The 14,308-nt window shown below is 37.3% G+C and overlaps 1 protein-coding gene across 10 annotated transcripts in view; it reads right to left on the bottom strand.

Annotated features, from left to right (window-relative positions):
• Positions 1 to 14,308, bottom strand: part of camta1a (calmodulin binding transcription activator 1a) — a 276,033-nt gene that overhangs the window by 250,954 nt on the left and 10,771 nt on the right. For all 10 annotated transcript variants that reach the window (XM_044211305.1, XM_044211307.1, XM_044211299.1 and 7 more), the window contains one exon: positions 10,846 to 10,949. In XM_044211305.1, the coding sequence (XP_044067240.1) occupies positions 10,846 to 10,949 (104 nt within the window). The remainder of the gene's footprint in view (positions 1 to 10,845; positions 10,950 to 14,308) is intronic.

The raw sequence follows: 14,308 nt of genomic DNA, 5'->3' as shown, positions 1-14,308 counted from the left end.
TTATTCTCTTTAAAAAGCTGTCACACTGCTCTACACAATGGTCTCTCTCAGGAGGTTTTGATCTGATGCTTAAAATTCAGGCACATCAACCATCAAGGCTAGTATTTGCTGACTGGAGTTTGAGTAATCAATCAATAATTAATGCATTGGCCTACATGAAATCCAAAGTATTTCATATCTATATAAGGTTAATAATAAATAATCTCTGCCATATAACATACGCTTAGAGACATATTTCAGAATCAGTAGGAAGTTATGCAGAGAGCTTGCTTTTAGATATGCGGCGAAACATTGAAAAAGATAATGCAGAAATTACATTTATATAGTACTAAATTGCTTTCCCAATTACGCTGTGGTGGCAAATGAACAATTATGTTCTGAGGCAACATTTTCTTGAGTGAGTCACAGGTGGTCAGGGTGGAAGACGGGTGTACCGAGAGCAGGACTTTCACATCAGGCCCGCTTTAACAGCTCAGAAAAACATACTTAACATTGTTCTATCACCTTGATGACTTCCATTAATTTTATGAGAATTCCTTATAAACTTTATTTTGAACTGATGACATGCTTCAGAAGTGTGCTACAGAAAATGTAAATACCCCGTGAATTTGTATATTTCCTTATATGGTGTAATAACAATGCTCCGTGGTCATGTCCGTACTTTGTCACCTTCATCCAATGTTTAAGCCCAGTTTGTGGCAAAGGGAAGGGTCACCACTACAATACTTTTCTACATATTGGGTCAGATGAAAATTTATAATAATAATATTCAAAGGAAAAATAATGCATGATTTAGGAATTATTATTATTATTTTTACAGCACTGGAGTCTACGGGACCCCGAATAATGAGGTAGTAAAGCCAATGTCAACAAAACACAAGGGTTAAATAGTCTCAGAAAGTTGGAATTTCAGCTGAATTTCAGGCTAAACTAGACTAGTTTGTAATGTCAAAACAAAAAGCTGTGGACAATGCACTTTAATTTTAATATAGCAGACTTGACTGGATTGATCATTATTACTTGTCCTTGTATGTATGTATGTATAATTAGAACATACAGCAGATCCAGTAATGGACATGGGCAACACAATGTGTGTGTATAATGCAGGGTAGTTTTATACATCTCTGCAAACGTAAATGTGTAATGTCAATGTTTCCAAACACCTTTAAAAACACATGTTAGAATTATAGGTGCTACTTTAGTCCCAGTAAGAGGCTGTTTTGGAGAAAAGCTGCTTTTTTTCTGCTCTGGCAGCATTAAGTGTAAAGAGGTGTTTGACTGATAAGGAGGTACAAAGCTCCTAAGTAGAGAAAAAAATACCAATAGAAAGAAGACTGGAGAGGAGTGAGTGTCATCTACTAAATTAATGTGGAAACATATATCATTCATTCAATTTTGTGAAGGGATGAATTCAGGTGAATAGGCATTTAGTCAGCCTAAACAATTAGCAGATTACTTCTAAATGGGACAGGTTTGGAAATTTGGATGTGAAGTGATTAGTAGATGAGTCAGGATATATATACTGTTAGTACAGTCACTCACCTGTATATTTCTGTTGTAAACACACAACCATTCCCACTACACTGTGCCATCTATTGTCTCTGTGTCACTTAACATTATTTATATTGTTGCCTCCTTATACTGTAGTCTGGTGTAGGGGTATAAAACTTTTATCCCTACAAAGGCTACTTTACCTGAGATACACTGCAGAACAAACTGTGTCTTCCTCTTCTCTCACATCGTTTTTTAAGATATGTCAGCCTGAAAAACTTGATTGTACAGGCAGCGGTCCCAAAGCATTAAGCACACTCGCTGAACAATATAGCACTGGTCATGAACAATACGTTATCTGAAGTAATATGCATAATTCAGAATAGAGTAATTTTATAGCTTACCAGTTGCAGTAGCGGCCTTCTTGTAAGCTGCAATCTCCTGACACCCTTCTGACAGAATGTTAAACCACTTTTTTTGTATTCCACAGGGTACAACCGACAAGAGTGAAGCTGGCATTAATTTTGTTTGCATTCTCTTTCCATGCATCTTTTTTGTCTACTCTTGTCAATGTGGTACTAAATTTCCCTTTCATTATATGTTTTCTCTGATGTACCTCCACTGTGAGCAGCGGATTTTCCTCCAAGCTCCAATTTGGTTTTCCTTTTGTTTCCATTTTGGCCAATTTCCTATAATTTCTTCTCTAATTAAATGGTTAGAGCCTGCTTGTTGTTAATTTCATATCTGTTAATTGCTGATGGAGATTAAATTATTATTTTTTTGAAAACAATATAGGCCTTTTCTGAATATCATATTATCTGCGAAATTTAAGGAACTTATTTTAAGAATTAACAAAGTTATCAGTGCAGTGGATATGGGTTAAACAGCTCTCCTAAATCCTAAAGAGAAGGTAAGATACTTTCCTAGATTAAGAAATGTTATATACTGTACATGAATGCCACTGAATCGCCATCCCAAATTAGTGAAAGTAAAAGAACATTGTTCCCCTAAAACTTTGTTATGGAGAAGCTCTCCACCTGGTGAAGAGCTCAGACATGTTTACTATAGTAGCTCCAGTACCACCAGTGGAAAAAAGTACCATACTGCATACAAAGATTCAGTTTAAAAAAACCTATAATTTTGCAAACATGCACCTAAAAGTTCCAGGAGTCTACTTAGATTGCAGAGTGGATAATGGAAGTGAATATTACAATGCAGACTCCTGCCATTCAATCACACTCATGGCTGGCAGAACAGAGGTATTCACTCATATGATCATCTACTGTATATGGAACAATATAACAGTTTATTGAAGCATAGGCGTGCACATCAAATGCAGAACTAATTTTCCTTTATCTAGTAAATAAAGTTAAACTCCATTACAAAATGGTTCCACACAGAAAAATCCTGACCCAGCAATTCAGAGAAAAAAGGTAGAAATCTTTCTGTCTGTACCTGAATAGCTTTGCAGCTCAGTGAACACATGAGGGAAAAGGGAAAGAGACAGAAGATAAGAGTAGAGACAGAAGATAAGAGTAAAGGAGGGAAACCAGAGGAAGAGAGAGCTGGAAAGAAATCGAAGACACAAGCTGGGTTCAATTTAGAGGCTTCCCACAGGAGGTGGAGTGACCTGTATCTGCTACAATAGAGGTCATGCAATTTTTAGTGGATATCCCTGTCTTCAGAGGATACTCAGGACCCCTGCCTTGATGTGCACATCCAGAGGAAAAAGCAAAGGGTCCCTGTAGCATGCAGGACCCCCTGAATGACCTGACTGGTGGGTTCCTATTACAACTGCCTGACTACACCGTAGCCTCGCAATTGACACTTCACAGTAAGCTACAACACTAGCAATCAGCAAAGCTATCAAGCTCACAGGAAGTTTCTATGAAGTCAGCCATCCAAAGAAACTCTACCAATTCCTTATCTTCCTGTCTTCTACTTTCACCAGCCAAATGATGAAAAAAGCACCATGAAATATATCTAGTAAACTGTAATTGAGTGGAAACTACAGTAAGATGAAAGTATATGATCACTCCACACAGACATAAATTAGTCTGGGTGTTCCTATTAAAAACACTTTGAAAAGAAATAGTGAAAAGTTGTAACTGCAACACTGTGGCTGAATAACTGTGCTCTCTGAGCAGCCAGAAAAAAATTTGCAGGCATTTTGCCATCTAAACCTCAACTGAGTAGTTCAATGAAGAGCTGATATAAATAAAATCTGAACCTTGGTTAAAAAAGACAGGATGCCCTGCACCTACTCTTTTCATTGACATATGTTCACAGTACCTGTTCCTGAAGAAACATTGTGTGCATCTAACCTAGATTATAAAAAGAAATTCAACAACAACAAACAAACGGATAAACAAACACACAAACAAACAGATAGATGGACAAACGTGACCTTTCATTTCTAGTGATTGCCCCAGAGAAGCTAATGAACATTTCTGTAAACATTTGCAATTGGTGGAAGTCATTTTAATTACTCTCCACAGAGAAAGCCATGCATGTTAAGAAGCTCAAATGAAGACAAACATTTAATCAAGCATGACCTTGTGTTCGATTAGTTGAATTTACTGTGCACTGATGTCCATAAAAACAACACTGACAGTTCAGGTTTGGCCGCATAATGACGGGAATGTATCAGAACCGGCAATTAAAAGTCAAATACCTGGTAATTTGACCAGGGTAACCAGATATCTCTAATACGAGTCATTCTAATTCATAGGAGAAATCTTATATCCAGCCAGTGTTTTAATGAGGTCAGGATATTCCAAAAGGGATGCTCCAGCTTTTGCACCAGGAGTTTCAAGCCAAAGTCTTAGGCCTGCAGTACACGCCACACAGAATCTAATTTCTTTTGTTTGTAAAGGCTGAGCTGGCATTGAATACAGTGCTGTGAATAAATGCAGGCATACTCACTACAACTTGAGGTCTGTATATTTAATAACACACATACTAAATGGAGGAGGTTGCACAGGGTTTCCTGAAGTGTTTTGTAGTGGAGGCACTCCCCGCCTCGCATGAAATAGAGCACCTCAGCTAATGAGAGAAGAAATTATTTTATTTTTCTAAAATATAATATTAGGCTTACTAAGCCTCAGGGAAACTGAGCAGCAAAGGCCATGTATTTAATGAGTGAGACGACTGCTAAACTGTCATCTAGTAGCTACAAAAATAACAAGATTAGTTGCTTCACGATCCGTCTGATTCAGCTCAGCATTGTACATTCGATTTGCAGTGTTTAATCAGAGCAGGACTTTGCTGTTTAGCTTAAAGTTCTTATTGACCAGCTGGATTAGTATCATCAATGGGTGTGATCAGATGGGGGGAGGGGCATTGCTTACCTCCACTAATCATTGTCGTGGGCGAAACTCTGTTGCAAGTCACAGTTTGAGAAGACATGCTTAGAGGACGACAAGAAGTAAACTGGAAACACGTGGCCCAAAGGACTTACATTAAAACAATGCAAAGTCATGACAGTGTAATATGGGATGAACAATGAACATGCACTAAAATTGAGACAAAAGTCAAAAGTGAAGCTTTGTTTTAGTAACAAACCTGACACAGAGTATAGTGCTGGACTGAGAAAAGCATAAACCTGGATGGTTGTGGTATTATATTCAAATAGACTAGAGATACCATGAATTGTATTAATAGTGAAGAATGACCCTTTCATTGGGAAAGATCTCTATTACACACGTGATATGCAGAGCCGGTTTTGTGTTATCCTTTCATACTTTAAATTAAAATATTTTTGTTTTAAAAAAAAGTCATTACTGTTTTCAAAGAACAGATGAATGAATAAAAAAAATATTCATTTCCCCCCATAATTGTATTCAAGAATGTACTGTTGTGTAAAATCATAACAGCAGGATCCAAGATAACACAGTGGCATGGAGTACGTTAACACAAATTATGTTTTAGTCAGAGATAAGGAGTGAATGATTACACCACATTGCATCCAATTGTGCTTGTCATTATAGCACCTATCTTATAGTGTTACTGACAGTCTCTAAGGTTTATCCGATCTCCTTTAATTTCATTTGTTGTGGTTTTTGATCGCTGATTCCCTGCCTATTACACCCGCTGCCTGGTGAGTCCACTAAGTGTTTCTACTGGTGCCCCTGCTCTGTCCTGAGCAGCAGCATATTGCATGTAGGCACCATGCTGTGCTGCTGCTGGCAGTGGCGTGAGGCAGAGAGGATTATTCCTGACGGCAGGGGCATTAAATGTGTAGCAGGCCGGTGGAGGCCTGAGCTGATGCTCTCTTGTCTGTTTTGGTTCAGCACCAGTTCAGAAGCAGTCCCTTCTAAGCTGAGTGGGAGCTCACAGTACTCAGAGCGTTGTGCCGTTCATTAAAGGCTGAGGGTGTCACACCAGCTTAGGCCCAGTGTCCTCCCTCAACCAAGGCTTCATGGTGTACTCCTCTGCCTCTGCTTTTTAAGACTGAGTGATTAGGAATATAGTCAGTTCTCCAAATTTTCTCTGTTTGTCAATGCTTTATGTCACAAATTTTAGCCACTTGTTAAGTCAGCAAGGTTTATGTCTACAAGGAGGCTAACACTGAGGTGTCTAATCCAGCATGTTGCGGTAGAGAAAATATTGCTCGCTCTTGTCCTTAGGACTCCAGTAGCATTTCACAAGTGCTGTCATTCAAACATTATGTCCTTAATAGCTGCTACAGAAGTACATAGTTAAGGGGAAAACTCAAACTGAATAGAAGAAAACTCAAGCCTAAATAAAACCAGCTCCTCTCTTTGACTGGTAGTTTTCCAACAGATGATACACTGGCTTTGAATCCTATAATAATATACAGCCTGAATCAGAGCTCTAAAGTGAACCAAAGTGCAATACGACCATCTTGAAAATAGCACTGGTAAAATTGCAATTCTCCAGCACATCTCAAGTTCTGCAACCTTCATGCCAGCGTAACCAAACATCAGGCTGACTCCGTTTGATCTTGAAAGGGATATAAGCCTAAAGCTGTTCCTACGTGAGATGTCCTTCTTTAAAAAGATTCTAATCTCATCCGAAATGTCTAGCAAGATAGAGGTCAGCGTGCCAGAGCACAGAGCAGACAATAGCACTTCGCTGCAGACCTGAGAGGAATTCTGTGAGGATTTGTTCCTATGTGTCCCACCTGAGAGACATGGGGACATCAATGGCTGAAAGAGCAGTTACACAAACAAGGTAAACATAGACTTCCTGGAAGTATTTATATTTTGCTGTGCACACTTACCCACAATAAAGTGGGCCATCATCTTGTCTCATTTTAATAGATGAGAAATCACAGAAATGTCACTGATTATTTCCACAAACTATGTTTTATTCCAATCATGACCTCCTTTTGTGTATCTTTCAATAATACCTTGTTTTTTCTCAGTAAAGTCTCAAACACTGCCAGGTACTTCTCTCCCATTGATAATTTGAAGGCTGATAGCATATCCGTACCTTGCACGCTGCTCATGATTCAATGACGAGAGCACCATTCAACCTTCTAAACTCCCATCCCCTCCCTTGAATTTTGATTCGATTGGTTTATCTAATTTTCCAGTAAATGCTTGAAATGTATTCCTGCACACCTTCTTCTCATGAAACTACACAGGGGAATCATGAGAATGAGATAGAAATGAATAGTGCTGCATTAGCTTCACTTCACCTCACCAGCAATACAACAGCCCCCACTCATTCTCCTTCCAGATTAAAGTTACCAAGCAGCAAGTTGTATCCTCAATCATTTCCACCAAAAGTAAAATTAAGTGTGTACCTCTTCATGAATGAAACTGAAACAGAATCATCCCAGATTTGAACAAGGTGCAAATAATGCACAACTGCAAAAAGTAGGCAGCAGGGGAAAGGAACAATAGACACTTGAATGAACTATGAATATTCCTTCATACAGTACGTGCAACTTTCAAGTAATTTTGCAGTCATGTCAGGAATGCAAAGAATGCCTTCTTGGAGGTCCACTGGATATGTGAATGTACACAAATAAAGAATAGATACATCATAACCTGGCTACAATGAAGAGAGATTGCGAGTGTTAAGTGATTTATTATAAAGCCAAATAAAGATTATTTCCAAATGTATGACAGCTGTTTTGTCAGTGTCCTCTCCAAAAGAGTGCAAGTTGTAGTAGAGTCACACGAGTTAATTCATTTGCTTTTTTTTATTGTTAGCAAGCCACAGTGCATTATCTGTCAATAATAATATCATAAATCAATCATAAAATGATCAGTTCCCAGGAAAATAAACAGAAACTATATGTAATTATTTCATATATTACATTACATAATATGAGAACATTTCTAGGGCTTGTGATTATTTTTATTACCGATTAATCTGCTTTTTCCCCCCGCGATCAATCTTTTAAAACATTGAAAAATGCTAACCACAACTTCGAAGAGCCCAAGCTGATGTCATCAAATGTCTTGTTTTGTCAGACCAACAGTCTAGAACCCAAAGATATACGGTTTACTATAATGTAAGACAAGGAAAAGCAGATGAAATGCACCAACTGAACCATTGTTATCAAGACCCCCTGGACCTCTCATATGTCCCGCTGGAGAGTCCATGTTATATTACCTGAAAGCCGACCATATCAAAAACTATAGTTTTCAAACATAAAGTAGTAACAGTATGGGAAAAATATATCAAATCAAATGAACATTAGCAGCTCTAACCTACCAGAATACTGAGATTCGTTAAAACGTAATAAGTGGGAAATTTGTGCATTAAGCATGCTGAGCTAGTGCCAGAAATATGCACAGAATTGATGAGGTGTCACTTTCACTAAGAGTGACACATTTGCACCGAAAAGAGCCTCTCTGATCCCTCCCTTCCTGCCTGCCACCAATGAGGCACAAACACTCTGATTTGCATGGTCTGCAGAAAAAAGAACGTTCTTGATTTTAGGAAAGGTTACCTTGCTCTCTTCATCCTGGGAAAACACCATTGGCATGCATACCACAACACCACTCGACACCACCAGTCTTTTTTGCTAATTTTTTCCAATATCCTATCAGCCCACCAAACATCCACGAATCTGCAGACCAGTAAAAAAACATGGTGATTTTTCCTCCAATATGTCTCTTATGATTAAATTTGACAATAAATGACAAGAGATGTTAACAACTGTAGCCGACAGCATTTATCCCCACCAAATGCTTAGACTTACATTTTGAGATCAATTTCAAAGCCATGTTAATTAATTTAGACTGCTAGCAGCACAATGCAGGTCAGACAGGGCAAACAAGTTACAACATCAGCCAATTAGAAACACACAAGCATTCGAAAAAATTTTCATAACAAGAGCAGGGCTAGTGAGAAAAGATATGAAAGATGGAGACTTGGATGGAAACTGCAAGTGATGTACAGTATAAGAAACAATATGTATTTCTTGCTGTATTAATCACCAAATAAGTAATTTTGTTCTACAGATCCACGTCTTTACCACAGATAAATAAATTCCATTTCATCTATTTTCTAAAATATATTGACCATACAAAGTTGGGGTAAATAGTATTCAGCTATATCTGTATGTCAATGAAAGACTGTCTTTTTGAATATCCTGTTCCTTAGAAACGAGCCTGACTAGTGCCTTATCGTCTGGTTGTTTTTCAGTCAATTAACTTTCATCACTGCAGATGACTATATTTATATGGTCACAATGTGTTAATCAAAAACATGGATGGTTAATATTTGCATATTGGTTTTAAGATTTGTCATGGTGTGTATTTAGGTCTAATTACTACCAGTTATTCTCAAAAAAGAAGAACCAGTTTTTTATCTATCAAAAGCAGAAATGAAAGTGATAAATTCATCAACCTGTCCCTTGAGAAAAAGTACAGGTTGGCAAATGAGTTCTGAGGCAAATTAAGCAACATGCAGTAAGTCCCTGTCAGGGAAATATAACATATTTAAAACTTATGTATGTGTTGGTCCACTCAGTAAAATAATACAAGATTAATTACAACGTGTATATATGGATCATGAAGATTGTTGAAAATGACATCTGTAAATAAATTCTATCCAAATTTTTTTTATTGTTTTTTCTTTTAGGATTTATTCCAATTTTTTTCTCATTTAGAAACTACTACAAAAAATACCAGATGAAACGATGTGTGTCTACCACATGCCTGTGGTAGATTCAGATTTAAGCAGCAGTAACTAATTCTGCAGTTCACTTTTCCAGGAGACTCCACATTCCTATATAAAACAAAATTTTGACATACTTATGTTTGTAACTTGACCAACATCAAACAAGACAAAATTTCTTAAATGATTAAGTGTTAATACTTCAAAATGTCTGGCCTTTAGAAAAACAAAAAATAAAACCATATCAAAGGGCATCTGTGACATCTTAAAAAAGCAAAGCGTTTTTGGATTTGATTTTCAAGAGAGAAAATGTAAAGTGGCGCGTTATCTTCCCTAATGTGATGCAAATATGAAATATGAGACACCTTGAGCTTTCACAGTACCAATGTTAAACACTGTTTATGCTTACATCAACAGCCCCTCATAATACCTGCTAAATACAGCAGCAGTGAAGTTTTTTTAATAAGACTCAACATGTAATTGACATTAACCTTTGATTTATGCCAAACGGGGTTTCCTTGCAGAATGAGCACTGGCAAATCCGTAGTAAACATAAACTACAAGATGAGATAGACATTTGACATTGACAACTGACTCAGGTTAAATGTGAAGATAGAGGGAGAGAAGGTTTTGTTAATTGTGTGGTTTATTCTTATATTTGACCAAAGAACATACTGTATCACGATTAAAGGTCAGGCTATCCATGCAAAGCCCAGTGGCAATGAATTCTTTATGTTAGGGAAAGATTTTGTGATGCAGCCAAAAAAATATCAGAGGAAGCTTTGGGTCGATATTAAGACAATCAATTTTAAAATCATTTCACTTAAATTATTGCAAAGGTGTTCAGAAATGTTTCTGAAGTTGCACATGTAATAAATAATACATGTAAAATATAATGAGAAATATAGTACAGTTAAAACCATCATGTTGAATTGTCCAGTTGCTGTAATCTGAAGGGGGGACACCAGAGAATTAACTAAACTTAATATATCTAAATACATTCAATATGTCACATGTTAACAGGTTCATTTGACATATTTAAACATGTAACCTATGCAAGCACTTAGAAGAATAGTGCTATTTTGGTGGATCGGGGAACCTAATGGAAAGGTGTTATGTTGTTTTGAAGGGCTTAAATGGCTTACAAACCTGTCTGAAAAAGGCCTGAAAGAAAACGTGTCTTATGGACGGGTACCTTTGGAAAGAGAAGGACTGAGTAGAAGGTGGTATGATAAGGAGCAGTGGCCTTACCTCATTAGTGTTCCACCGGTGTCTCTCCTTTGGCAGAGAGGTGCATTTTGGTAGACATTCAAGCAGCTTCTTGGGCAGGTATATTTTCAAATGTCCATGTTCATCTACAACAAGAGCAAGACAAAACAGAATATTTAGCACAGGCTTCATACCTTATTGACTTGCTCGTCTCCCTCTTCATCAGTCTATCAGTCTCTCTGCAGCAAAATGCTGACTGTAAAATAACTATCCCCAACAGAATTAGGAAATTAATTTAAGAATAGAGTATTGCATACATTTTATTTTGTGCTCAGCTGAATTATTTTACTGTGAAATGCATTCTATCAGGGGAGTTCAGTGGAAATTTTTCACTGTCAACTTGTAAAGGCTGTGTCTATTCATTATTTAGACACAATAAACACCCTTGAGTGATTTTATAGTGTATGGGAATTTAGTATGGGAATCTGTGTGCTGCAAGCTAGAATGCGGTATATTATTCAGGGAAATAATTACAATTACCAGGCCCAATGCTTACATCATAATGTATGTTGTTCAATCTAGAATTTACATTTCACAACCAGTTCACAAGCATTATAAAACAGTAAGGTTTAAAGATACCCTCATGCATGGATGCATTCAAATGTTCATCTCATTCCATTGCTTTTTTCTGCTCAAATATGCAGATGGCTTAAGTGTGAACAAATTATATATACAATATATTTGTTTAGGGAGACAAAAACACGTTGAATTTATAATATGAAAAATCATATAGTCTTGGAGTGCTTTTTTTATCAGAACATGAGATGCAGGCTTCTGTGGCAATAATTTCAGTAAATTACATACAAAATGAGGATATTCTAAGCAAGGATCTTATTAACAATGAGCGAAAAAGCAGTGATTGTCAATTATAGTGAAATGACAGATGAACCTTCTTAAAGTTGGAGACAATGCTGCAGTACTAATAAAAAACAAACTAATATCAGGTGCATCAACATCCAAAAAGCCTGTGTGAAAAACGTGCATGGTTCATTACAAAGGATGGATAGAGACATATGTAAGACATAATTTGTTGTTGAGGCAATATTTCACTTTGCGTATCATATAAAGCACAGTAAGCCAACAATATGAGCTTTTCATGTCTCTGTAGTTGCCACTAAAGTTTAGGTTATTCCTGTCCCTTATTCACACAGACTGTCAGAATTTAATCTTTTGTATATACCACACTTCTAATGCATTTACAAACTGTAACCCTGCAAATCTTGGATGTAGAGTTACTTAATCCAGGCAATCTTCCAGTATGTGCAAATGAATCTATTATTCAGTTTTAATATGTGTGGACTGAATGTAAATAAATTCACTAAAGGTAAAGCAAAAAAGTGCATTTATTTGCAATGCAATTTACCTTGAAAGTGCATTACAAATAGAAAACAACATTCTTTCACATTTATATATAACTGCAGGTTAGGATACTACGGAAAAAATGGGCAAGTAAAGGGAGAGACAGAGAAAACCCTGACTATGAGTGCTGACTATTGATCCCTGGGGTAGCTGATATCAGTAGTTGACTAGGGGAAAAAAAGAGAAAAAGTTCAACCAAAGCAAAATACCACTTTAAAGCCAATACAAATAAGCCAGTAGTGCACTTGATTACGAGGATATAACAAGAGTGTGTGTAGCTACTGCCCAGAAACCTCCATATGGAAAATTCAATGGGAATGAACACAGTAGGTCCACAGAGATGGAGCTGGCTTGAACCCTCTAAGTGTAATGCGTAGGGTGGAACATCATCGGCCCCATAGGAACGCAGGAGTAGATATGTAGTATTTGCCATCTGTACCTATAATTCTGCATGTAGACTCTGTTTTATATGAGCTGCACAGGTATCTGTAATCATTCGCTTCGCCCAATTAAGAATCACATACAGCATCTGCTCCTAGGTACCACCAGAGCGGTTTCACTGTCAGAACTGGAAGACATGCTGCAACTGAATGATCAGAGAGGTACCAAAGAAAAAAGAAAGTTGTTTTTATGTGTAGACATATTTTTATACAGCATTAACTTAAAATAAGAAAGAAGTTGTAGTCTAGCCTTAATGCAGTGCTACATATTTGTTATCTTTCCCTAAAAGCGTTAAGAGAAGCAAGGGCCTTCAATATTGAAGCCCACTCACAAATAGAGAATTACACTGGATCCACACTCAGATACAGCATGAGTCAGTACAAAGTCTTGGCCATCTCCCATCCTACAAAATGTGCTCTGAAGATTTGCTCTTTGCAACCAATAGACAGCAGTAGCAGCCGATACATATGGCAAATCTGTCTCTGCACAGATTATTCAGGAATCAGTTGCTGCCCTCTGGCACACCCTCCTTTGACACCATCGAGACTGAGCTGAACTGGAATATGTCTCACGTATGTTGAGGGTTTTTTTACTGAGAGAGTTGAGATAGGAAACTACCGTAGGAGGATTTGTCTGCTCAATTTGCCAGCAGGCTAAAATACTTGGGATGAGAATACACAACATAACGGATCTTGACAAATGCAAGAAAATCTCTCACTTGGTTTTAATAATTTCACAGCCTTATAATTACACTGGTCATTGCACAACATGTTTTTGTGCAAAGTACTGTTGGCTCTACAACTCTCTCTGGACCCTGAAGTATGCAAAACGCATCTCAGTTCAGTATGCTGTGCACATGAAAAGGTGACACAACTGCAACATCCATTTTACTTTGAAATGCCAGTCTTGTATTTGTCAGCTAACAACCCCCAAAGCAACAGAGCAACCTATGTAAACCCTGTAGGACTAACAAGGTGTTAACTGGGTTTCTCTTAATCCCTTAAATTTACATGGATGCTTCTGAAATCAGGTTACCACCAAAACTGAGGAATGATCAGATTACTAATGTGCATGTAAACATACAGTGTGAAAAGACAATGTTATGTTATGTTATATCATAATTTCTATTGGTCACATTCTGGATAATGTTGTGCTGTAAACATCTAAACAAATATACAAACTTGTTTTTAATAAACACATTTTTTTAATTGGTTCACTACTTATATTTTGCATAGTACAAAAGGTGTTTCTTCACCTGTTTTATTAGCTGATAAGCTAATGTTAGCATGGGAATTAAAGTCATGAGCACCTTGTATTCAAAGCTGTGATGTGTGTTGCTGTAACAGTTTAAAAGTCTGACACACACACACACACACACACACACACACACCCCCCCCTCCGAAAAAATATGGCGAATTAGATATTAGCAGTTCCTGTTTGCAATGTTCCCATGGATGTACAACAAATATCACTGTATTGCTTTAATACTGAAAAACACTTGAAAACGTGCTGATTCTCAGGCAAGTTCTGGAGTTAATAGGGAGCGTCTTTTTTCTAGGATTTCTAACGAATTTATGGACGTTTATTCGATAGATGCCGATTGCGTCGGAAAGTGTAAGTCACACTAAATGTAAACGTATGTGTA

Source organism: Siniperca chuatsi, linkage group LG10, assembly GCF_020085105.1.
Source record: "Siniperca chuatsi isolate FFG_IHB_CAS linkage group LG10, ASM2008510v1, whole genome shotgun sequence".
In the NCBI taxonomy this organism is placed as follows: Eukaryota; Metazoa; Chordata; class Actinopteri; order Centrarchiformes; family Sinipercidae; genus Siniperca; species Siniperca chuatsi.
This window is presented reverse-complemented; position numbering and strand designations above follow the sequence as displayed.